The sequence below is a fragment of the Plutella xylostella genome, chromosome 27 (genome assembly GCF_932276165.1).
Source record: "Plutella xylostella chromosome 27, ilPluXylo3.1, whole genome shotgun sequence".
Lineage (NCBI taxonomy): Eukaryota > Metazoa > Arthropoda > Insecta > Lepidoptera > Plutellidae > Plutella > Plutella xylostella.
In genome coordinates this window covers 633,908-661,052 of record NC_064007.1, presented here as the reverse complement: position 1 = coordinate 661,052, position 27,145 = coordinate 633,908, and the positions used below count along the sequence as shown (strand labels likewise).

Genomic DNA, 27,145 nt, shown 5'->3' with positions numbered 1-27,145 from the left:
AAAAAGGCCTTCCTCTATCACCTCCTGAAAGGATCAGGTCTACTTGCAAATAACCCTGTATACTGTCAAAATACGCTTTTTTATTATGTTTAGGTCTTATGAAACTATTAACTATAATATGTAAAGTTTCGTTTCCCAAAGTAAATAAATAATACCAAATGATAAAGTAAGACTGGAAATGTGATTAACAGGGTAACTTGTAATAAAAAGGTTATAGACGAATGGATTTAGATTTTGTTAACCTATCTACCATTATTTTCAAATAGTTTTTTAATAAGTACTGATATTCGCAAACATTCGCACAAAATTTTGCGAATGCAAATGCGAATGCGAATATCCAAAAAATGCGAATATTCGCGAATGCGAATATTCGTTACATCACTAGTAGGTACTTACCTAGCTATTAAAATCAATACTAATTATAATATGTGTAAGTAGATATTATAATAGAATCAATAACTTTTTAGTGAACGAAAAAAAACTATCAAGGAAAAGTAGAAAGTAGAGCTGACTCCATTTGTAGTTCTTTTATACTTTTACATCGAAAGGTCTAATCACCCGTTTGAGTTCGCGGGTAGGCACAATAACGTCAATAACCGGTAAGTATACTATACGATACGTAGGTAGGTAGGTACTTGGGTATCTCTCTTCAATCCCTATATTTAGGTAAGTAAGTAGTATTATGTTCCTTGATCCATATTTTTACACTGGTAAAAGGATAGAGTAACATTGTATGTAAGTTGGTAGGTTTGTTGATTTATGGACATTAAGGTTATGTTATGGTCTTATTAAAAATACTATGCAATGCACGAGTAGGTACCTACGAGTAGCATCCAAACAATCACCTATATCTATGTAATAAAGTACTATTACTTATCATGTAAACCCCGCTTTAGTATGTACCTAAATCTTTAACCTAGAGACCTAGAGTGTAAAATGTGTAAAAGGCCCTTGACCGCAAATAAATAAAATTAAAGTTATTGAAGTGAAACGGCCACCGACACCGGCCAACAGGTAAATTAACAAGGGCACGTGTGACAACCTGCCAACCCGACCACTTGACAATCTATACAATAGGTATTTTGTAGTGTTTACCATCGAAGATCCCACATCATCACGTCCCCACTGCTGGGACACGGGTCTCCATCTCCATCCAATGAAGAAAAGGTTTAGGCCTATTCCACCACGCTGGCCTAGTGCTTGTGCTAGTAAATAATAATGGAAGTAGTCTACTTCGATGGTAGGTATTTATAAGTAAATAAACGTAATTTGTTAACTACCTACTTCTATAATTTTTTAACCCAACACAAATAGATGTGTGTGTCTGATAATGTTTATTTCTATAATATATTTAAGTAGAAGTAGGTAGAAGTGCCTACCTAACTGCCTATTGCGTTCATAGGATTAGTTCTTGGTCCGACCCGACTACGGAGTAAATGTGCCGACACACTATCGGACGCGGTTTACTTAAGGTTTTTTTAAGTTGACAGATTGTTGGCAAAATTGGGGATACCATTAGTCAGACTAATTTCCCGTTTTATATTTTTTTTACAACTACTTAATAATTTGTATTTATTTTTGACAGTCAATTATTTTAAATATTTATGCCTAGTTTCACCATTGTCTGTTAGATCATTAACCCTGTTACATAGTAATTTCATAAATTATATTAATTATGTCATATCCATATTAAATTCTTGACAGCTGTGTCAAAAGACAAAAACGAATGCCTTGTCTAACAGAGTATGGTGAAGCTAGGGCTTATATACCTACCTACTACATTATTTTTTGTATGCAATTGTATTAAGAAGCGTACCCAAGTACCTATGACGAACCTACTACCTATACGAACCGGGTGTCAAAGACGAACCGGGTGTCAAAAAAACCAGCTGATTTAATTTATTTTAATATTACTAAATTTAATGTGTAATTACGTTTAAAACTAGTGTTAACTTAAAGAATATAGTGTTATACAGCTGTGCAAATGAAGACAAGCCTTCAAACCCTGAAATAAAACACTCACGGGACTCGGATATTTGAAGCAGCGGCACCTGTCAAAGTTCGAATTTGCCAACGGATATCTATCAGGGGAGTATTGTTAAAATTACATATTTTTACTAGTATTACTCATTTAAAATCATAATCACTAAATTATTTAATCATTATTCATTAGTTTGCTGCAGACGTGAAATGTTTTTCACACTTCCTTAACCCACTTTTAGACTTTGTCATTTTCAAACTCTGTTGTTTTCATTTCTAATTTTCAAACTTTCTATTAGCTTTTGTATCCCTTATTCCCTATTATTACTATACCATAGTCTCCACCTACTTAATTGCTATTAGTATTAGTACTTCATTGAATAATGATCAAGTGATTGTTTTTTTTGGCTTAAAGTTTACATAATTCTAAGTCAATAATACCACTGAGTACCTATTCATTTAAGTAACATATTATGCATATTACTCCCTCCCCACCCATAGTTTGTGTTCATGACTACATTGTATATGATAACTAACAAATAAGTTACCTTTTGATCATTTTTACATAGACTTACAATATATCAAGTTTTGATTGGTTTGATTAAGTTATACCTAAAGAGGGTTATTTTGTATATATCTTGGATAAACATCCTCTCAATTCTACCTATCAACATACTAACGGGTAACCCCGGGTGGTTTCAGACATGTCGAGGATGACGACCCGGAAGGTGCAGAGCCGTGACCTGGAGATCCAGCTGAGGACAGCTTTGGAGGATCTCAAGGCATCTCGTGACCTCTCAAGCCAACTGATGGCAGAGCGGGAGGACAATGAAAAGGAATTTGATTCCCTTTTAAAAAAGAACTCGGACTTAAAGAATGACATAGCTGAAATGGACATCCAATACCAAGACTTGCAAGGCAAATGTGATGAGCTACAGATTGTACTTAGATCATACAAAGAGTGTCAGGATTTACATGAAGCTGCCTTGTCTAAGATCTATAGCCTAGAGCAGCAATTGGCTGAAGCACACGCAGAGATCCAGCAAATAAATGAAGCACATGCAAGCGAGGAAACAGATAAGACAATGGCATTGTACGATGAATTAGTCACCCTACACCCCACCCCTATGCCAACAATAGACCTCACAACTCCAAGAAAATCAACCAATATCACAGGTGCAAACAGGCTTAAAAAATATATTAAAATAAAGAAATATATCAGGAAGTCTGAGCGAGCATTGAAAAAGCATAAGACGCACCTTCCATTGACAAAGGATAGAGTGAGACTTCAACTACTGGTGAATAAATATGAACAAGAGATGTCAGACTACAACCAGAAGCTCGCAGACAACAACCAGGAGTGCGAGTTCAACATTGCCATGCTACAGTCTAGGCTGGCCACACTGAAGTCTGCCCTAGAACAGAGAACTCTGGAATACGAAAACCAGCTGCTGGTGCTGAGTAGTGTGGGCTTAGTTCGGGTTGAGATGCTGCCGGAGAAGTCTTCACCTGCTGAAGCCACCACCGCATCTCCGGAGGCCACCACCACCACCTCGGAGGCCACAAACAGCATCCCGCTGGCCACCACTGGACTCTCGGGGACCACCACCATCCTCCCGAGGGCCACCACCACCTCGGAGGCAAAAAACAGCATCCCGCTGGCCACCACTGGACTCTCGGGGACCACCACCATCCTCCCGAGGGCCACCACCACCTCGGAGGCCACAAACAGCATCCCGTTGGCCACCACTGGACTCTCGGGGATCACCACCAGACTCTCGGGGACCACCACCATCCTCCCGAGGGCCACCACCATCCTCCCGAGGGCCACCACCAGCCTCCCGACGGCCACGCCATCCTCAAGGGTCATCCAGAGTAAATCGGCTACAGCAGATGTTTTTCCGACCTCCAATAATAAATTACATAGGATACCCACCTATGCTCAGGCAGCTAGTAGAATAGTAGGTAATAAGCAGTTACCTAAGATGTCACCCACTTACTTGACAAGGCTTACTACTGATACAAGTAGTAGCAGTTCAGCCAAGGATTACAGCACAGTAGTATACTCCGATAGGCTTGGCAAGGATTTCGGGCACATGTTGGGTAATCATGTAACTGGAAATGTTGTTAATCATTGTTACCCAGAACTTTCATTCGCACAAATAGTACAACTGATTTCAGAGAGGTCGTACACCGAAAAAACTACTATATTAATTATGGTGGGAAATAGTTTAGGTGTGTCAAATTCTGATATAAATAGAAGTTTTGCTATATTAGAAAGCATTCCTGCAAAACATATATTTGTTTGTGCATTTCCTTATTCTTGCACACTGCCTGACAAATACAATTATATGACATGTAGCCTAAATAAAAATATGTACAATGCGTGTTATAAATCTGACTGTATCAATTTCTTTGATACTAATTTGTATGTAGATAATTTTAAGTTGACCGGGGACAGTTTATTTCTGTCCTTAAATCAGAAACGACGTTTAGCTACAGAAGTAGCTCCTCTTATTAACTCAGTTATAAGCATTATAACGAAGAAAACTTGTGTCCCTATTGACACCGTCAGTAGTAATACTGAAAATAGTACAGTAGATTTAAATTAGATTTTCAGACAACGGGAGAGCATCATAGCGTTGATATAAAGATTGATTCAGTTCACTGCTCTCTCGGCTCAAAACTATCGAAGGACAAGACATTTAAGAATGAATTTAAATTGGTACATCAGAATATTCAGAGTATTTCTTCTAAATTGTTAGAAATAGAACTATTTTCGGAAAAATTTAACATTGATTGTTTATGTATCACAGAACATTGGTTAGACGAGAATAAAATGATGTTCCAATTAAAAAATTACAAACTTATAAGCTGTTTTAACAGAAATATCAACGAGCATGGTGGGTCACTTATATTTCTTAAAGAAAATTGTAAATGTAAAGAACGAAAGGATATAGTTGCTCTTTCTGTTAAACACCATATAGAAATTTCATGTGCAGAGCTTAATAAGTATATAATAGTATGTACCTACAGGCCACCTACTGGTGATTTTATTACCTTTGAGACTGTCATGGAGGATGTTCTAAGGTTAGCTTCCAATAGTAAAAAGGAAGTAATAGTGTGTGGTGACTTTAATGTTGACCTATTAGGTGACTCTCCTAATAGGTCGAAATTGTTGTTACTTTTTAAATCATTTAATCTTTTTAATGTTTTTCTGGAACCAACTAGAATTACACCCACGTCAGCCACTTGTCTAGATAACATATTCTGTAACTGTGAGTTTAAAGACAGTAGTGTGATTAATTGTCTGAGGTCAGACCACAGTGGGCAGACCATTACCTTAGTAAACACTGACAAGACAAATAAAACTAAGGTGAGATGCAGACCGATTACTACAAAGAAAATTGACAATTACTTGAAGAAACTAGACGAAAAACTTCCGAATGTTAAATTAGATTGCAATTCTAATGAGATGTATAGTAACTTGTTTAAGATAATAGCTGATGAGTTTGAGAGTAATTTTGAAACGAAGGAAGTTTTGATTGACAATAAAATTAAATTTTGTGACTGGGCTACAGAGGGTATTCGCAAAAGCAGGGCGACATTATATGATCTGTATGAGATGAAAACATTCATACTCCGACCTGACTTTCAATCTTATGTGAAGAAATATAGCAAGATGTATAAATGTGTCTGTCACTGTGCGAAGACAATTTTTATTAATAACAAGATTAAAGACTCTGCTAACAAATCTAAGGCCGTTTGGACTATTATTAATAACGAAACGGGGAAGAATCGAACACGCGAGACAAATTTATCTTTGAAGGTAGGCAATGACATTATAACATCGAATGATGCGGTGGCGAGGGTCTTTGAAGAGTTTTTTACGAACATTCCTTTAGAGACTACGTGTAACCTGGATTCTTCGGCTGCAGCAGCTGAAACCCTGACGAAGGAGAACGCACCTTCAACCGATAAGGAATTTAAATTCAGATATATTAATACATTAACTATTATAAAAACATTTAAGTCATTAAATATGAAGAAAACTGAAGACTTGTGGGGAATGTCAGTTAAATTTGTTCTTTCTATTATTAATAAAATCGCCCCAATTTTGGCTAACATCTTTAATAAATGTATCGCTGAAGGTGTGTTCCCAGATCTTATGAAATTTAGTAAAACTATACCTCTGTTCAAAAGTGGGGATATGGAGGACCCTGCAAATTTCAGGCCTGTCTCGGTTCTTCCAGTTTTGAGTAAAATATTTGAGAGGGTCATACTCAGTCAGATGCTTTTGCATTTCAATGATGCTCGATTGTTTCATAGCCAGCAGTATGGTTTTACAAAAGGCAAATCAACAGCCGATGCCGGTACTGCGTTGATTAAGCACATATTTGACGCCTGGGAAGACCATCACGATGCTATTGGAGTCTTCTGTGATCTGTCTAAGGCGTTTGATTGTGTAGACCATCAGACTTTAATTTCGAAACTTAGATACTATGGAATAGGAGGAAAGGCTTTAGATTTGATATCTTCATATTTAGACAAGAGACAACAAAGCGTGTTTTGAAACTATACAAGGCCAGAACGCACCCATAGTGTACTAGCACTGTATAGTTTCAAGTGAAAAAAAAAAAAATTTTACTTGAAAATATACACGATTTGTGCGTACTAATCGCGTATACTTTCAAGTTGGGATTTTCTGAATCGTTCTTGAAAATATACAATGCTATTACGCACATTGCTTGATTGGCGTACTTGTCGCATATAATTTATACCTACATGCTGATTCTGATTTACTAAACTATTTCGGTGAATGTACATGACTACAATTTACTTGTTCTGCCTGTCATACCTATAGAATGTTAATAAATAAGGATGAACAAGCTCTAATTTGATTGATAAATTGATATTTATAGCAATCATACTTGCAAGTAAGAATACTAATATCTTATTGTTTATATGAATTAAGAGTACTTAATACCTACTACACACACGAGCAATGAAAAAGTTCCAGTGACGATAGCTCCTGAACGGAAAAGACTAGCTTAATGACGCCGTCGGCAATATTAAGGAACATTTAAAAGCGCATCAAAATATTATTATAACCAACTATAAACGTAAATATTGATCAAATTCTAAATTAAATGTTTTAAAAAATTGGGGTCGTTTGGTGCTGACTTTTTGCTACTTGGACTTATTCATTGCTCGTGAGTATAGTAGGTATTACCCTATAGACCTATTACAGACATATTTTTCATCAAGTTTTGAATTCACCGTAATTATCTTTTATTATTTGTTATACACCCTCTACTGAGATAATTTTTCCTATTTACAACAGTTCTACAGTTTAATTTAAATCAATTTACTTTATATGTACGATGTAAACAAAAAATACTTTACGAAAACAATGCCAAGTGCGGAATGATGATGCAATGTTTAGAAAGCAATAGACTTATTACTATTTCGCATGAAAGAAAGAGAGAGCAACAATTCAAAAGAGCTACCTGGTAACTAATCACGTATAGTTTCAAGTGCTCGCATTGCCGCTTGGCACTTGAAAATATACACGATTACTACGCAGTGGTAACTGCTGCAGTATATTTTCAAGCCATAATTTTGGCCCAACTTACTTGAAAATATACGCGATTAGTGCGTAATGGCCTTGTATACTTTCAAGTAAATCATGGCACCATTTCAATTTGAAAATATACGCGAGCAGTCCCAACCTCTGCGTTCTGGCCTTGTATAGTTTCAAAACACGCGACAACAAAGGGTCGATATTAACAATACTAAATCACAGGGGGCTCATGTAAAAATAGGCGTCCCTCAAGGATCTATTCTAGGACCATTTTTATTCCTCATTTATATTAATGACTTGCCTTTTATGGTTGAAAAATTGACTAATATAGTTTTATTTGCTGACGATACTTCTTTGCTTTTTAAAGTTAAAAGAAGAGAAAATAATTTTAATGAAATTAATTCAATTCTATCTGACATACACGATTGGTTTACCGTTAATAATCTTCTATTGAATTCTAAGAAAACGAAATGTATTAAATTTACACTGCCGAATGTTAGACAATGCGATACTAACATTATTCTAGATGGGAATAAATTGGACCTAGTTAATGATACTGTCTTTCTTGGGATGACTATAGATTCAAAGTTACAGTGGGGACCTCACATTGAAAAATTGTCTGGAAGGTTGAGCTCCGCAGCTTTTGCTGTACGGAAAATTAGACAGCTGACCGACGTTGAAACCGCCAGATTAGTTTACTTTAGTTATTTCCACAGCTTATTATCGTATGGCATTTTGCTTTGGGGTAGAGCAGCTGATATTGAAACTATATTTGTATTACAGAAAAGAGCCATCCGCTCTATATACAAACTTGGTTCCAGGGATTCATTGAGAGAACTATTTAAAGAAATTAACATCCTTACAGTTCCATGTCAGTTCATTTTTTCCAATTTAATGTATGTACGAAAGAATATTTCAACTTTTGATACAATTGGCAGTAATCATGACATTAATACTAGGAACAAGCATAAGCTGGCTTTTCCAGCGATGCGTCTGGCGAAAGTTAATAAATCGTTTTTAGGGTACTGTATTAGATTTTATAATAAGCTTCCAGCAGAAGTTGCTCAAATGCCAGAGAATAAGTTTAAGTGTTACATTAAAGAGAAACTCAGTAAAAAAGCTTATTATAAAATTGATGATTACTTAGAGGACGTTAATGCATGGCTGTGATAAGTAGTTAGCTCTGCTCATATTATTATAATAATAATTATTAAGCTTATATGTATTGTATACCAACTAGTTTTAAGTCTTTTTTTGAAAAGATGGCTCAGGAGTTTCTTGCCTCCGTTCTTCTCCTTAGACAGAAAGAGCCCCCCCTTATCCGAACGGAGAGTAATTTGTAAAAATTGACGTTCATCAGAAAATTTTATATTTGTACGATGAATAAAAAAATTTGAGTTTGAGTTTGAGTTTATGTATTGTACCTATGCAATATGCAAAAAGACCAACTGTATGTAGAGAATGCCTATTTAAATTCAAACCATTTATGCGTTATTGGCTGTCAATATTAATAAAGGAACGTTATTGTTCAGAGTAATGATCGCCAATTACAGTTGCAAGACTTTAGTTAAGTAGACTATACAGAAGGGTGCTACTTATTTAATGTCCTTCTTAATTAGGTGCTTTGGCACTTGACTCCAGCCATGTTGGTGTTTCTGAACATATTATTTTGTGGAAGTATAACAAAGTATGTAACTTTGTTTGACAACAGATGGCGCTGTTAATATTACGGTGGCGCCACCATACTGTAAAAAATATAATATAATTTTACGGTTTTGCACAACTTGGCAGCGGTTGCCGCTAGTGTTTATTATTATACTCTATTTCTGTTCGTCTATTTTGCATAGCGCATGCGCAAGTTCAAGGAGCTTCTTTGATCGGAAGAAAGGACAATGGCTTGCTTTCAGGTTCAGGGATTTGGGTATTGATACATCAAAAGGTACTACATTTTTTTTAGTAATACACCAAGATGAAGATTGAAAATATGGCATATAATCTACTAATAACACATAGACACGAATTTTGATACTTTGTAATCTTGCCTTATAAATACCAAAATGAGTTCTAATTTAATTTACTTATCTAACTGATATTTAAACTTACCAAGTACTTAGTACTAAGCTGAGTAATATCTGCTCGCATATTACGAATCAATTACTATCAATTACCGTGTTACAGCAGTAACGGTTGCTAACTTCTTACTCTAAGTGGTGTCACACGTACAGAATCTCAAGTTTTTCGTTATTTTTTTGTAATGTTCAAGCTAAAAAGAAAGACTATAGTGCCACTCAGTCCTGTAAAAAAACTTGGTTTTGTTTAAGTTTGAGTAAAATGTGCTACTGCAATTCAAACCTAAAGTATCGATGATTGGAGCATTCACCTTATTTCTACAAAATGCCAAATCCATTCGGAATCAAAGGAATAAGCTGATAAAAAAAACAGCATAAACCTGACTATAAGGCTTCAGATTATACATAATGAAAATGCAAACGAAATGTCCGATAAGGTTTTTTATCAGTTGGTGCGGTGGCATTGGTGATTCCAAAATAAACATAAACCAAACTATGGTTATGAATTAATTCATCTTAGCTTCTAAGAATATGGAAAAAGTATTGAAATAATCTAGTCAGCTAGGCGGTCACGATTTTAATAAGTTCAACTTGTTTTCAACGTTTGCATTCGAATCCGGGACCTTCGGCACTACAACCAGGACTTTGGCCAGTTGTAAACATAAATTACAACACAATAGACAAAAAATTGTCCTCTAGTTATTCAAAGCAAGCACAAGTCGCTTATATATTGTCCACTTATCAGTATTTACTAAGCACTTTTGAACATTATCATCTGGGTGACGCTGAAACTCTTTTGTGAAACATTTAATTTACACAGCAAATATTATTGTAGGTACTCTGATCTGATTCGAAAATCTCTTGCCTTTCACGCTTTTCCTGCATGTTAAAAATGGTGGGTGGATATCATTTATCTATTGCTTCACTGATTTCATTTATATTAAGAAAAATAAATGATTTCTCCATTTAATTTTTTTGTTTCCCAGAATGTATACGTGGATATCTCTTGCATCTCTTCTATAATAGTTTCAATCTAAATCAGCCAGCACGGTCGTGATTGGTGGCTTCGTGTGTCGGTCCGGTCATACTAAATTTATTAAACGATGAATGAATTATGTGATCATATGACTTTGCTGATACAGCCATTTACGAATTTATATAGATGATGAGTTTACTCAAATATATTGAAGTAAAGGTGTTAAATTCATACAAGCTGTCATTTTCAATAGCATTTAATTGAGATAGGGTATTAATTTCTGTCATTCAGTTTAAAACTAAACAATTCTAAATGAAACTGGATGTAAAATGTCATATAGCATCGGTCCTAGATTGCAACCTTGTAGTACACTTAACGCATATTGGCATATCTGTGCAAAACATCACATATTAAACCATAATAAAACATTGATATCGATTCTGAAGGCAGAAATTTTAAATTTAGCGATGTCAAAACCTTAATTTCTTTGTTTAAAATTCGACTCTATGATTATTTCCGTAAATGTCATTTTATGGTAGCATTTTTTTTAGTTTGACAGCGTTAAAATTAGAATTTCTGCCTTCAGAATCAACATCATTGAATAACCATAGTAACCCTGTACAAATGGGATTTTAATAACCGTAGGGTAATAGTAAACCCATATTCTCCAAAACCAGTTCCTGAAACCAGAGGAAGATAAAGAATTCTCTACCTATGTCAAAAATCAATGTGGTACGTTGAGTGAGATCCATAGTCTCTTGCTTAAATACTCTGGAAGATATGCATCGATTTTAGTAAATATCTTCTGATACGGTAGCAGTTTGGAGTCTGGTCACAATTTACTTAGATAAGAAGCCGTACCTCATTATTCTTGAAAGATCGTCATTCTCTTAGGTATGATAGTACCCACATAAGTGACTAGTATCAGAGAAATTATTGTGTATTCAAGATTACCAGTCAATGTACCAAAGGTTACTTGGTTCTTCGTGCTTCAACCATTATGAGAACCCACGTGATAGGTAGCAAAAACGAGGTCAATAACTCCTAGGTACTGATCCCACCAACTGATCAAACATAAATGAAAGTCTTCTATACCCTGTGTCCTGTGTACCGAAACATTATAGGCATTTAAAAGTCGTAATATAAGTATTATAGTACAAATAAAATCAACTAAATTTTATTAGTTGTTATGTTCTGTTGATTACAAAATCGATTTATTTTTATATTGATCTGAATTGAAGTTACGTTTAAAACTCACTCAGCTACGAAACCTTAAAAGTATATTATGTAGATTAAGGCTGCATTAACTCCAATGACGAAAGGTATTTTGTATAGTAAATAATACTATTTCCAAAAAAAGCCTATGTAGAGATCAGTCATATTTAGGGTCTATCACCCTACGTATAAGAGAATATTATGTAATTATAACGAATATGTAGGTACTAACTAACTGTTAATAAAACAAAAAAGAATAATTTAATAATTTTATCTACCTACACTATACCATATCAACATCGTTAATTGGCGGGAAAAACAGCTTCATAAACAATAAAGTTTCGGCCATGTACCTACCTCTTTATAGAGAGATATAATGCATGTTTTAATATTAATATAGATACATAATAATCTCTTCTTTTCTTTGTTTTTGTTTGTTGTGAATGCTGAGGAAGAGGCAGTACAGAGAGAAAGGGAACCTGCATGACCACTCTAGGTGTTAGAGACTGTAGTTAACAGGTTTAAGGAGAAGATCAAAATGGACGGTGAGCAGTTGTGCCAAGTCAATTTACAAGGTCGCGGGCGCATAGGAGAAATTGTTCCTTGTGTTTGTGCCAAAAATATTACTTCGCTACGTGTATGATGTGTAGACTGTGCAGACATTCTTATAAGTTTCTTATAAGAGGCGCTTACCTTTCTGTGATTGGCACAGTTTTCGATTTCAACTCGTAGAACATGAAGTCTTGCTGCTGCTGAGCTGTCGCCAGCTCCTCCAGACACTTTTGATCCAAGTTGAAATCGTTCGAGAGGAGAGAGGCGAGATCGAATCCCATATCGATCCCTGATTCATCCATATTGGCCCAAAACACAAACACACACTTTCACTAACAATTTGATTTAAACAAAACACTATAGGAATCACATGAGGAAATTAGAAAGTTACTGTTTACAAAATAATTTCGCGAGCATCATCCTCCCTGCTGCCTATCTCTACTTGTTGGTGTTATACATACATACCTACACAGACAGATTCTAGTTATGTGTATGTATTTACCACATGTTTTGTGATAAATATAATACTGCCAATGTAAAACGAATGTTCGTGTTTGTGTCTTGTTGAAAGTTTTATTCCCCTTTTTTAGTCGTATTATTAGGAAAATCATTTATCGAAATTGGCAACACTTTTTCTTGTTTGTAGAGATTTTGGAAGTTCATCATCATTGCATTTAGGGTATGTATTAATTTTTTTACACTCTCGTCATTTATCACTTTTTCAAATAGAACCAAGTTGTAGAATAGATTATCAAATTAAAAGCGTTTTATAAAATTTATAGCGTATTTGAGTTGTATAATATGACAACTAGCAACTCGTCAAATCACTTGACTTTTTGCGTACGTTCGTAAACTATGATTTGGTTACCTTATATTTTGCCAGTTAGTACATATTTACCAAATACCGTCACTCTTCACCAAATACTCATGACTTATCTTGGGAAGTTATTAATATTTTAAAAGCTGCTAAATCCAACACATATACATACTGATAATAATATTATTATGATGTTATTGCTTTTTGCAGTGGTTTCGGAATGAATTCTTGAATGTCTAAGTTTAGTGTTGTCAGACTAAATAAGTAACTGCCTTTGTATTTATTATTTTCGGGCGAGTTTTATTGGAAAATTAAATACACTATCACTGATATTATTTAACAGCTGTTTACCTACGTACCTCGGTGTTTTTTTCTTTTCTTATATTTTTATCGTCTGAATCACATCGTGATCGTGTCTTGTCGTATTTTGTTGGCAACTGTTGCAACACTGAACTGTTGGCAACACAAAAAATTCCGGTTCAGATTCACGATTTCAATAATTTTGTTATTTACATAAAACAAAGGGAAATCCCGTCTAGTTTTGTGAAAAAGCTTTATTAAACTACAAACATGTCCAAGGCACACCCCCCAGAATTGAAAAAGTAAGTTTCAAACGCATAACAACAACAAAACATGGTATACAAACTACGCGTCCTTTGCACGCCATTTCCTAACCTTCAAATCTTTTGTTTTCGTCAGTAAAACAACAAATATACACAACCATTCCGCCCCGACCGAACATCCACACCATTGCCTCATTATTTTAATCCAACCCTGCCAATTTAACCCCCAACAATCCTTACAATAACTCATAATCCATCATCATGCCTAAACTTCAGGTTCATGGACAAAAAGCTGTCGATCAAGTTGAACGCGGGGCGCGCGGTGACGGGCGTGCTGCGCGGCTTCGACCCCTTCATGAACCTGGTGCTGGACGAGTCCGTCGAGGAGTGCAAGGACGGCCAGAGGAACAACATTGGCATGGTTGTAAGTGGACCTTGAATGTAACATTAACAGATGAGCCGTAGTCTCATCCAGTATGTTTTTTTTTGGGTTTTTGCATTGATCTCATGGTAGGACAGTCTTATTTAACTTTGTAATGGGTGCAATTTTAGAAGTGAACAGATATTTTTCTGTCTGTGATTGCCTGCAACAGGATATCACTACAATATCCTGTTGCACGCAATCACAGACAGAAAACTAAGTGATAGGTAACTCAACTAGTCCCTTATGTATGACATGTAAGGAAGTAGATGAGATAGTTGAACATATTCTGTTAGCTTGTCCACCTACTACAGAAACAAGATTATCTATTCTTGGACCAACAGAGCGCCTATCTCAGCTATTGCAACACCCAGGCTTGCTACTCCAGTTTACTCGGGAGCTAGGCTAGCTGAGCTGAAATCAAGGGGATATGTACAAAGGTTACACTTGAGAGAGCCACGTACAGGAACTTTACCCCCTACCAGAATAGAATATGTACTAGATTCTCAATTATTGAACTTTTCAATAACAGAAATAATATTGCGCTATGGACTGTTGAGATGAAATTACTCAGTCAAGGATGCAATTAAATTTATTTAGCCACCAAGTGCAAACACCTAGGTTTGTTTTGGTACAATTACTGCTCCCATATTTGGATGCTTGTCAATACATGTTAAATGATCAGCGTTAAAGGAAAATAACACTGTCCTACATCCGGTTATTCATATTCTGTCTTACCAACCATTCACTTTGTAAATTTCCATATCAGAAATGTGAACACTGACACATTCATATGTTCAACTAGCCGGTTGTAAAATGATGGCTACTACTAAGTAGGACAAAGCTTTGGTTTGTTTATAGCAGTTTGCCTTAGCATGCCTAGCATTGACAAGACATGGCAATTTTTAGTGTATCTTGCGACCCATGCTAGGTATACAGAAAATAAAGATTATCAATTTTATAACTGGATTGCAATAGGTATTGTTAACTTCTGATATTTCCATACTTTACTGATCCATAACTGTGTGTTTGTTGCAGGTCATTCGAGGGAATAGCATAATCATGCTGGAATCATTAGATAGACTATAGTTTAAGTTTAATTTCTTAATTTAAGTTATATTTTTAAGTTAACTACCAAAAGGCAAGCCAAGATCTTTGTGTTTTACTACAATAACTTCAATAAATAAATACCTAAAATGTATATTTTTGTTTCATTTAATTGGCCCAGTTAGCAATATACTTTTTTCAACTAAATGAAAAAGGACAAGGCGAGAATAGTCACACAATGCTTATTTTGGTTGCTGTGAACGGCTGTTTGCCTTATGCCTTATGCATGCTGTGTTGTAAATTGTTTAGTGCCCTATCGTTATCCTTGTTCACAGTCCTTGTTCCTTGCATCAAGGGTACAGTACTTACAGCGTTATCAAGAATACGCCATAGGAAACATCTAAATCATTTTTTTCAGTCTGGAGTGGTATTGAGATGATTTTACAATGAATGAACCATAGAAATCAATTCAACAATGAACGGACCCTTTACTTCTGTCATTTCGATCATGAGATGACATCTGTCATATATGACACTGACAGTTGAAGGAAGTGACATTTCAATTTGTTGTGTTGTTGTGCAAGCTAAGCTTGTTAAATACAGTTTATTTTGGTTTTACTATGATTTATACATTTATCTATTAGTTAATTATGATACTGAAGTGACAAAGAACATTATGATATAGATTGACCTCATTATAATTAGTTTAACTCAATATTTACACTACTTAACGGTAAGGGAAACTTGTAACTTTTTTTGGTGTGTGTTCATGATTCATTCTGTATTTTTTAGCGAACAATAGAAATCGAACACCACTTCTGGCACGATAAATAACACTGTTAATGTTGAGTTCAATCGGAGTAATATTTGGGACAATAATTACATTGGCACAGAAGTTACTTTCAATAGTTAATTTATCAGAATGTGCCGTGTATCCTTGTAGTTTCGTATTCAAGTTGTGGGAATGTAGGTTGAATAACAATTAGCGAACAATCGCTGTACATTTAACTGGTTTTATTGCAATAGTTTTTTCATTTGTAGGTGTTTGTTTTGATTTGTGTCCTGGCTGTGAATAATGTTGACTACAAGACTATTTGTGACATTTGGATTGTGAGAGTGTGCTGAGTTTTGCTTTCAAACGGGACATTTTAACATGAGTAAGACTATACTGATATCCTCTTTGTGTAGAGATAACTTTAGTAGTTACTTGTGCATGTTTAGGAGAAATTCTGGGTGTTTGCTTTACTATATTCCTGTAATTTTGGTGTGTTACAGCAAAAAAAATAATTAGGATCCATCCATTGTGATATCTGTGGATACATATCTCATTAGTCTCATTACACTTATACTTTTTTCTACATTATCATGATTCACATTATGTAGGTACAAGTTGCTGGGTGTGGGCAATCTCTCTCTATCTCTTCTAGTTTAGATAACTAATAACACATGTTATAGTAATAAATAAACTCAGTTATGGTAGATTACAATTTTAGCAGATCATAAAATTTTTCTAGCAGTTGAAGTACCTATTCTGCATTAAGATTTATGATAATTATGCTGGAAATGAACCTTTTACAACCCAGCAACACAATAGATTTTTCACTGTGTCTTATTTCATACCATATCAAACAAATTTCAGTAAGTAAACTAGCTGGGAAGTCTTACGCTCCTCAGTTTATGAACAGCAGTGGATGATGAGCTTGCATCCTGTCACTTGACCCCGCAAACCCAAATTTGTAAATAGTGTCAGAAATCCAATTGAATGGATTGTAAACTGAGAATGTTTATTAATTTCCAAAATTATGTAGCACCGCTTCTTGCATGTATGTGTACATAATATATTATGTTAATGTATTGATGGTGAAGGATGTAGAAATGCGGAGGTCAGTGATCATTCAATGTTTTGCAGAGGATCAGTAATGGATCTATCAGTGTCTTAGATAGATTATTTTATAGGTGATTTTGGACTTTTGTATGAAGTCAGAGTGTTGTTTTGCTTCAGGGGAGGTCTATTTACAGCTTCGCTATTCTATTAGAAATTTTATGATGTGAAATCACATGGAATGACAATGTCCAACATCCCAGTCAAAAGTTTTCCAGAACATTTAACTATTCAAACCTCTTCTAATTTTCAGGGAAACAAATGAACATGAGTGACCCGCTAGACCCGCTGTCTCCGAGCCTCAACGGAAGCTCCTCGCAGCGACCGGGCTTCATGAGCAGAGTCCGGATGAGACTGAACCGCTCCAGCCCCGTGTCTACTTCTGGGGATGGTAAGCCCAATTACTTACTTCTTTTATACCATAAATAGAGGAGCAAAGAGGAAAGTCATAATGATATCTTTTATCATAACTACTACTCTTGAAGCTGACTGAACTAGGCTAACATAGACTCAATCATTATCAGAACTGCTGCCCCTAACATGACGCGAGAATTATAGGTATTTATGTAGGTACCTACTCTAATGTGATGAAAAGTCCACACAGGATTCCCATCAGCAATTTTGGATTAACCAATTTGTTATTTGATATACACCTCACGGTATTTAATAATTGGTAAGTATTTTTGTTCTCACACTACAAATTAAGTAACCACTGGTTTTATGTCTATCTTCGCCAAAGTATTCTACAAAAAAAGATGTAAACAAAACTCACACAACAAAGTAAACAAATAAATGAACTACTTAATTAAAATTATGCAACTAAAATGATTGCATATTTTTACACAGCATAATGGCTGCTGATACCCTATCAATGTCCAGGTTATTCAGTGCATTCTAGGTTAATAAACCGTAATTTAAAATAAATAATCTCCAAATAACCAGTTGCAAAGTATAAGTGGCGAAAGTGATACTCAAATATTAACGTTAAAATATTATATCGAAAACTTTTAATTGGGTGTAATTTAGTTTGTACTGTCTTTTCGGGTTTTGTGTAGTTTGTGATGTCTGCCTGTATTGAAAAATTCCCAAGTAAGTAAGTAAAATTTTTAACCGACAAAACTGCACAGTGCTATCGCAGACCTGACTGTTTTACATGCCCTTCCACTTAAGAGGCTGTTATAAAAACATCTACTGCTAATTTTGTGCTGTTTTAATGCTGAGTTGCATGAAGGAACATTTTATTATACAGGGTGTTCTTAACACCCGGTATTGTTTTATTTTATTATATTACTGTCAACTTTTTATCTATTGTTGCCTTGCTTTATGACAGTATACAGTGCAGTATGTGACTGATCCTTATTAGTAAACCAACCGAACATACACTACGTATGTCCTCAACCTTCCTCACTCGTCCTCATCCTTCCTCCCCCGTCCTCAGGCTACGTGGAGTTCGGCGAGTTCCGCGGCGCGGCGCCGGCGGCGCAGAAGGTGGGCACGTTCGCCGGCGTCTTCTGCCCCGTCGTGTTGTCCATGTTCCTCCATTGTTGCCGTGCTTAGACATAGTATACATTGCAGATACACAGCATACCGTCTTAGTTAATAGTTGCTTTGTGCAACTCGGCAAAAGACGAACAGTCTAGCGCCGCCGCCACCACAGTTAGTAAACCAACCAAAAATACACAGCCTATATAGCCGAACGGCCACTACCGGCTAAACTAATTTAATTCGTAAAGTTGAGCCAGTTTTACATACACTTACGCCACCGCAAACTACGCACTATATATGAAAAACTGGCTCACCTATGCGAACTAGCTTTGTTTAGCTTTCTGTGGACGCTCGGATTGATTGTCCTCAACATTCCTCACTCGTCCTCACCCTTCCTCCGCCGTCCTCAGGCTACGTGGAGTTCGGCGAGTTCCGCGTCTTGCTTTGACAGTAGACATTGCAGATACACAGATTTAAAGTCCAAAGTCCACATTAGTTTATAGTTCCTTTGTGCAAGTCGGCAAAAGACTCACAGTCTAGCCCCGCCACAATGAGGATCAGATCAGACACGACTTTTGTTAAGCATTTTGATCGATAGCAGTAAAAAAACATGACTTATGGTGAAAGAAATATCCAAATCGGACAAGAAATGACGAAGATACAGCGATTTTACTGTATATATGCGCCAAATGTGGAAAAATGGGATTTTTCCGTTAGGATGTGACTGATCCGTAGTAGTAAACCAACCGAAGATACACTAGGTATGTCCTCAACATTCCTCAACGTTCCTCCCTCGTCCCCAGGCTACGTGGAGTTCGGCGAGTTCCGCGGCGCGGCGCCGGCGGCGCAGAAGGTGGGCACGTTCGCCGGCGTCTTCTGTCCCGTCGTGCTCAGCATTTCCATCCATTGTTGATTAGATTGACAGTATACATTGCAGATACACAGATTTAAAGTCGAAAGCCTGCCTTAGTAAATAGTTTCATTGTGCAACTCGGCCAAAGACTGGCTTCGTCAAACAGGACGCGTTACTAGCGCACGTCAGAGCGCTAACTTATTGACGCCGCGCTGTGACGCTAAGAAGATGTGCTGTACTACTATAGTAAAATACGGTCAAATAGAGCGCCAGCGCTAGCGTTGCGTACCGATAGCGTTGGCGCTCTATTCACTAGTAACGCATCCTGTTTGACAACGCCCTAACAGTATAGCGCCGCTGCCACAAATAGTAAACCATCCCAAACTACACCCCGTCCTCAACATTCCTCAACATTCCTCGTCCTCAGGCTACGTGGAGTTCGGCGAGTTCCGCGGCGCGGCGCCGGCGGCGCAGAAGGTGGGCACGTTCGCCGGCGTCTTCTGTCCCGTCGTGCTCAGCATGTTCAGCGCGCTCGTGTTTATACGGATGGGTGAGTGAACAAGCTTTTATGTATGTATACATTTTATGCCTCTGGATGATTAAGGTACTCAGGACAACCAGAATGCCATTAAAGTTGCCTATTTTTGTTCTATAAGAAGAAAGAAGATAGAGTATAAGTGTGAAGATGATTTTGCCAAGAAGAGGCAAACAAATTTGGCCACGTTATATTTTATTAAGATAAATAAATCAACTGTGCTTCTGATCGTTTACTGCTACACATAGGTCTCTGAGGCTTCTCCCACCAACACATCGTGGACGAGTGCCCCTTGCGTCTGGCTCTTTAATTTAAAGCAAGAAAAATTATAATAATTACCTATTATCTTTCTTTCTCCTCATCCCCAGACTTATCAGGTAAAGCAACTTTTGGCCCATATGCCGCCTCTACCATATATTATATTCGAAATCTTTGCTTATACCATATCCTTATACCGATCTTTTGTACCACTTATCATTCTCTCTCATAATCCCCAGGCTACCTGGTAGGCAACGCCGGTCTGCTGGTGACTATACAACAGTTCGAACTAGCGTACCCCATAGTGGTGTTCACGGTGGCGTTATAACTATAATAATACTTTCTCTCTTCCCACCCCCAGGCTATCTGGTAGGCAACGCCGGCCTGCTAGTCACCCTGGCACAGTTCGCGCTGGCGTACCTCATAGTGCTGTTCACGGTGGCGTCCATCTGCGCCATCTCGACCAATGGCGCCGTGGAGGGCGGCGGCGTTTACTGTATCCTTTGTTATTATTATTTATGGCTTAAATGTATAATATAAGTGTATAAATTATGATTAAGGTATGTAAATTATACAGGTTGTTGTAAAAGTAAGACGGAAGGGGCTGGTAAAGTTACGAAATACGTTACAAGGTGTTGCATACTACATGCTAAGAAGAGGTGACGCAAGGGTTTAATCTGAACACCCTGTATCTTTTATATGTATCATCATTCATTATATATGATACAATCTTCAGCTGTTGCCTGCTAGATTAAAAGTTTTCCCCTAAGAATTTTGGGATAAAAAGTAGCCTATAGGTTAATCGAGGATGTCAGCTTCCTACATACCGAATTTCATAAAATCAGATTCAGCCTTTTACCTATAACAGAGTAAAAAACATCCATCCATCCGTACAACAAAGTCATCGTTTATAACATTTGTATGATTTTTATGTGATTACCTTACATTGCAATCTCAGTCATGATCAGCCGCACTCTAGGTCCAGAGTTCGGTGGCGCGATCGGCACTCTGTTCTTCTTTGCAAATGTGGTGTCTAGCGCCCTCTGCATATCCGCCTGCACTGAGGCGCTGGTGGAGAACTTTGGACCTTCCGGTGAGTGGGATATCGTTTATGGGTCCCCGAGCCGTCAAGCACGTAGACTTGTCAAGCCGACTTGATCGTCTCGCGGACCCATTACATTAATATTAATGTAAGTGATACTGTCATTGCCAATAATCGCTTACTGCTGGAAATGAGCTCCTAATGAGTGCCAGAATAATGTGTTCTCGGCCTTCCTCATTCAGCCACTACCGGCTGACTGTCTAAAGACGTCGATCTGGAAAAAAAGAGTTCATCCCACGGTACGTTTTCCCGTTCGTGGTCTCGGACAACGTCACTTTGGCTTGTATATTTAAATTATTGAACATGTCTATTCGTCGTCATAATACAAAACAAACAAGGACAAAGAGCTATATGAAAATTTCTACATAATGTCTGAATAACAATGCTACTTTACCAGTCCAACCATACGTCATTCGCTAATCACCTCTACCTTTCTTAGCCTATCTATCACCAGAACACACAGTTTTAAATACAATCTCCCTTCTCCCCCAGGCTACCTGGTGGCCGCGGGGCACGGCATCCCCGACAGCTGGTGGTACCGGTTCCTGTACCGGACCATACTGAACGCCACAGGTACGGCATAGTTGTACTTATTTTATTACTTACTTACTCCGCTGGCTCAGCGACCTGAAGTGGATCTTGGCCTCCGACATTAAAGTGCGCCAATCACGTTTAATCTGTGACAATTCTGTACTTATTACGGCATGTTATTTTGTCCTCCGCTATATTTTGTACTCCTTACGGCATAGAGGAACGAATGATATAAGGAATCAATACCTTATCCATTATATTATCTGCGGGATTGTGAATGCATATATTCCCTTAAAGTCTAAACTGCCTTTTTAAGCTTGGACCATTACCCATCACCCTCATCCACTGAGGGTATGTGGGTTCACACATCTAGGTGTACATATGTAAGTATATACCAGGATATGAACCCAAATCTGAATTTCCATATTTGTACGCCACCACGGCGCCAGAACTTTCCATTACCTTATCTTCCTAATCCTAAAACAATACATTTCCCCCAAGGTCTCTGCGTGAGCCTGAGCGGCGCGGCTCTCTTCGCCCGCACCAGCCTCGCCATCTGGGTGACCATGCTCGTGTGTCTCTGCACCGTGCTGCTGAGCTTCTTCATCACGCCGCCTATGGAGGTAAGGGAATAAGGGTCAATAGGTTGATAATGACTGCCAGATTCGGTGAATCTGGTAGCTGTATTGTTGGCGTGTTGGTAGCGTCCTCGCTTCGTAAGGCGAAGGGTTCGATCCTTGCCGTGGAAAGGCTTTTTCTGATTTTCTATGCGGTTATCAAGGTTTCTATAGTAAGAATATTCGGTTTCTGAAGCCATCCCGTTAATTTCCGGTTTCTTATAAAAGCTTTTCCCGGTTTTTCATAACAATCCGGTTACTGATAGCACAATCCAACGGGTTTCTTAAACAAAGGCATAGGTGATTACTGGATTATCCCACCTGCCTCGCCATCTGGGTGACCATGCTGGTGTGCCTCTGTACCGTGCTGCTCAGCTTCTTCATCACGCCGCCCATGGAGGTAAGGGAATTGGGGGTAATTTACAATAACAGCTGACAAGCGTCGGCTGATAGGGATGGCTGGTTTTAGTAACGATAGTGTAACTGCATCAGTGGCATGTTGGTAGCGCAGCTGCTTCGTAAGGCGAAGGGCGATGGTTCGATCCTTGTCGAGGTAAGTGGCTTTTCTGATTTTCTCAGCTGCTACTCTGGTTACTGGCACTGTGATTGGTGAAGCACTAAACGAGTAACAGTTTATCGACGTCGATAATAGACCATTGCTGCTGGTACTGGAGAAGCCCGAACAGAATCCGCAAGGCCTGGCTGGAGCTTCCGATCGATCGAATCAGTGTATGGAAGTCTGATAATAAAATGTTACACTTTCGTTACCTGGCCTGGTTCCCCCAGTTTTCCATATGAATGTCTGCCGGTTTCTTACTTCGAAGTGTTTCTGATACAGGACTCTATAACCTCACATACCCCTCTCAACCCGCAGATCGAGATCCCCGCCTCCAACCCTCTCTCAGCGAACCAAAGCCGCTTCGCCAACTACACGGGGCTCAGCATGGCGACTCTGCGGGACAACCTGTACCCGCAGTATGGCGTGGACTATAGTGATGGTGGACAGGTATGGTCGGCAAAAGATATAGCACTATTCTCGGCTCTCCACTTAATTCGTCGGCCAGGTAGATAGATAAATGAATTATCCGGCTCCAAGGACCATGAAAAGGCTTGTTAGCCTCTGCTGTTAGGATCGCTGGTTGCAGCAATGTTTATTTTTAGAGTGACATCTATCGATACCTATAATACAATCGAGGAATATAATTGTAGAATTATTAAAAACTTCGCTCAAAATGCATAAGCAACAATTACTCGATTTGTTATTATTCTAATGAATAAACCATTTACATATTTATTTAATTTACGCGCCTTAGTTTGCCTGTCCATTAGAGTGGAGTGGGCTAACGGAGCGGTGTGCGAGGCAAAAATCGGCCAATGAAATTGCATGAGCGGAGTTTTTACGCAACCTCATTGGTACATTTCTCTGCTCCGATGGACAGGCAGCGATTAACCTGTACCTGAAATATATTTTTATTCTTTCTTTCTTCTTTCTATACCTATGTATTGTTTTCTCAGCCGGTGGACTTCGCGGCGGTGTTCGGGGTGCTGTTCACCGGGGTCACGGGCGTCATGGCCGGCGCTAACATGAGCGGTGAGATATATTATTATTTACAATAATTTATGGCAGCCACACACATTGCGGACCGCTGGAGAGATAGACCTATACCGAAACGTGTGTGGGGATAGACCTGTGCAGGCGACATGAGCAAAATCGAAATTCTATAATTTCCGGTGAACACTTCCGGTGTACGTGTGGTGTTAGGTACTGTAATGCGATAGGTTTGATATACAACATCCTGTATATTAAGCTGAAAGAGGGTCACTCTGAGAGTCATTCTAATCAAATTTTGTTCTAGGACTTTATTGAAATGAAATATGAAAACACCGGCACTCACATGCTTTTTCCCTTGCAGGAGAGCTAAAGAACCCGTCCCGCAGCATCCCGCTGGGCACGCTAGCAGCCCTGGCGTTCACGCTGGCGTGGTACCTGGCGCTCAGTGCGCTGGCGGCGGCGGCGTGCACGAGATCATTGTTGCAACAAGACTACGTGTTTCTGCTGCCGATTAATATATGGCCGCCTGCTGTCGCTACAGGTAACTAAGAGAAAGAAAGACAGAGAGACAGAAAAGAAAGACCCGAAGTGGATTTTGGCTTCAGATACAAGAAGTCGCCAAAGGTGTCTAACCTGCCCGTCGCCTGTCTGTAGTTGATGCAAGTCTTCACCGACTATTCTATTCTATTGTATTCTCTGTGGGTGTAGTAGGTAGATATCTGTATCTTGCTCTGTCTCGAATGAAACCTTTGTGACTTTCGCAAAGGATTCAAAAATCTGGATGCGTTAACTCTTGATACGCAGGTTCCCTCACGATGCCTTCACTGTAAGAGCCCTGGTCTCCACAAAGCGCTCATTGCTCCACGTCACGCCGGCGTGGTGCCTGGCGCTGAGGGGGCTGCTGCAGCGGGACTACGTGTTCCTGCTGCCTATGATACCTTCCTTGTTTTTTCTCACTATATTTTAATTTTTATTTTATCCTAACTAATATTATAAATGTGAAAGTAACTGTGTCTGTCTGTCTGTCTGTCTGTTACACTTTCACGCCAAAACTACTGAACGGATTTGAATGAAATTTGGTATACATACGGTGTAGACCCTGGGAAAGAACATAGGCTACTTTTTATCCCGGAATTCCCACGGGAAAACTTTTTAAGGCGAAGTGAAGCGCGCGGGAACAGCTAGTTTTAAAATATAAATATTAATATATAAATAAGTGTACAAAGGGTTAACTTAATGCATAAAGCATTTTCTACCAGTCAAATATAATCTTCCAAGAAGAAACATGCGAGGCCTCGAGCATACTCGTAACTTGTAACATAAGTAATATTTAATATTGTCCGCAGGCATGTTGATGGCGACATTCTCCGCCGGGTTGTCCAATCTGATTGGCGCCTCCAGAGTACTGGAGGCTCTGGCCAAAGATGATATATTTGGTAAGTGGTTCATCGCTTCATTTACATTTTTTATAATCGTATAGTAATATTAGTTCTAATGTACGAATTAATACTATATTTAGGCCACACTAAAGACTTGAGCACATATTTGTGTATTTAAACTCCACTCTTGTCGGGCATCCAACTCGGAACTTTTGTTATCACGTATTGTTGGATAAATATATTTAATAAAATAAATATTATATAGGTTTTTGCTCACGTGATGGTTCAAGGTCCAAAGCTCGGCGTGGAGGGCCCTCCCGATGCTTGAGTAATCCGTTTTAATCTTGAGGTTCTCACACACAAAATCACATGTCCACTTATAATCGTATACACAAATATAATGCCTAATAGCAGCTGGTAATATTTAACCGAAAATACAAATATTGCGAATATCGAGACCGCGCCGAAATAACAAGAGCAGCTAACCCGACGAGAGGCTGCCAACGACTGAGAAGACTGTCAAAAATAAAAGAACCTACCCACATACAAATATAAGAACCTACCCACATACAATTATTAAAGTGTTCGTCGGTACCGAACATTCTCCCGCCTAAGCAGTAACCGCTGCTTAAAAATAAATAAGTATACAAGTATATACGTACAACCGATTTTTTTTTGTAATTAGTCTAAAGGCAGTCTAGATAGCCTACCTATTGCCCGCTTGAGCGTTGCTCCATTTGCAACCCGAATATCCGCTAATCTGACCACACCATCCGATCCTGGGTAGAGTTTAATTATCCGACCGCGATTCCACTGAAGAGGAGGGACGTTGTCCTCTTTCTTAGGAGGAGAGGTGGAGTCCGTCCATTTGACCCGCTGTTGCAAAGTGTGAAGATATTCTAAGTGCCACCGATGCCAAAAACTTTGTGAAATTTGCTGTAACAGCTGAAACCGACTTAATCTATTCATCTTCACATCTTGCAACGGATACTCCGGTAGAGCAGAGCGGATGACCGATAAGAAAATGACCAGGGGTCAATACCTCCAGATCATGAGGGCTTGAGGAGATGGGACACAAAGGTCTAGAGTTCAGTACGGCCTCAATTTTGCAGAAAACCGTGCTAAGTTCCTCAAAAGTTAATTTTGTTTCCCCTATGCACCGTTTTAAATGAGTTTTCGCCGATTTAACCGCAGCCTCAAACAAACCACCCCATGATGGACAAGCTGGAGGATCAAAAATCCAAGTAATACCGCGCTTGGACATATTATGACCGATATAATTTTGATTTTGTTCCATAAAACGATAAACTTCCCTTAAATAATTATCAGCACCCTTATAATTAGTGCCACAGTCTGACCGAATAAGGGAGGGCAAGCCGCGCCTTGACACAAGCCGAGACAAGGCGGCAATAAAAGCCTCAGTAGATAGTTCCGAAACCAACTACAGGTGAACCGATTTTGTGGCCAGACACACGAACACGCATAAGTATGCTTTGGTGATTTTCGGATTCCGTAACTTATGTGTTTTGACCTGGAAAGGTCCAGCAAAATCCGTACCGATACCTTGAAAAGGTCTAGCCGAAGTAACGCGATCACGAGGCAAATTACCCATCAATGGCTGAGTTGTCAGGCCTTTCAATTTGTAACATTGAATGCACTTAAAAGTGACATTCCTGACAGCTCTCCTAGCTGAAAGTACTAGGGCGTGCAAAACCGGTTAACCGGTT

At 38.4% G+C, this 27,145-nt stretch overlaps 3 protein-coding genes across 7 annotated transcripts in view; 2 read left to right on the top strand and 1 right to left on the bottom strand.

The window, feature by feature from the left end:
- The window catches only part of LOC105388676 (transcription factor EB), a 94,937-nt gene extending 81,893 nt beyond the window's left edge, over nucleotides 1-13,044 (bottom strand). Inside the window, exon 1 of one of the 5 annotated variants that reach the window (XM_038109984.2) lies at nucleotides 12,518-13,044. In XM_038109984.2, coding sequence (XP_037965912.2) covers nucleotides 12,518-12,678 — 161 coding nt within the window. In that variant the 5' untranslated portion in view covers nucleotides 12,679-13,044. The remainder of the gene's footprint in view (nucleotides 1-12,517) is intronic. The other 4 variants (XM_038109983.2, XM_038109982.2, XM_038109985.2 and 1 more) reach the window with 4 other exon arrangements.
- Nucleotides 13,045-13,647: 603 nt separating this feature from the next.
- LOC105388669 (probable small nuclear ribonucleoprotein G) lies at nucleotides 13,648-15,378 on the top strand. Its single transcript, XM_011559626.3, has 3 exons — nucleotides 13,648-13,795; nucleotides 14,033-14,180; nucleotides 15,216-15,378. Exons 1-3 carry the CDS (start codon nucleotides 13,764-13,766, stop codon nucleotides 15,264-15,266), a joined length of 231 nt encoding a protein of 76 aa, XP_011557928.1. The 5' UTR covers nucleotides 13,648-13,763; the 3' UTR covers nucleotides 15,267-15,378.
- Nucleotides 15,379-15,756: 378 nt separating this feature from the next.
- The window catches only part of LOC105393230 (solute carrier family 12 member 9), a 30,714-nt gene continuing 19,325 nt past the window's right edge, over nucleotides 15,757-27,145 (top strand). Inside the window, exons 1-12 of the mRNA XM_048630875.1 lie at nucleotides 15,757-15,957; nucleotides 16,266-16,381; nucleotides 17,360-17,497; nucleotides 19,872-19,994; nucleotides 20,599-20,733; nucleotides 21,196-21,330; nucleotides 21,832-21,912; nucleotides 22,372-22,493; nucleotides 23,362-23,493; nucleotides 24,003-24,078; nucleotides 24,401-24,580; nucleotides 25,386-25,475. Of these exons, the coding sequence (XP_048486832.1) occupies nucleotides 16,378-16,381; nucleotides 17,360-17,497; nucleotides 19,872-19,994; nucleotides 20,599-20,733; nucleotides 21,196-21,330; nucleotides 21,832-21,912; nucleotides 22,372-22,493; nucleotides 23,362-23,493; nucleotides 24,003-24,078; nucleotides 24,401-24,580; nucleotides 25,386-25,475 (1,216 nt within the window). The 5' untranslated portion in view covers nucleotides 15,757-15,957; nucleotides 16,266-16,377. The remainder of the gene's footprint in view (nucleotides 15,958-16,265; nucleotides 16,382-17,359; nucleotides 17,498-19,871; nucleotides 19,995-20,598; nucleotides 20,734-21,195; nucleotides 21,331-21,831; nucleotides 21,913-22,371; nucleotides 22,494-23,361; nucleotides 23,494-24,002; nucleotides 24,079-24,400; nucleotides 24,581-25,385; nucleotides 25,476-27,145) is intronic.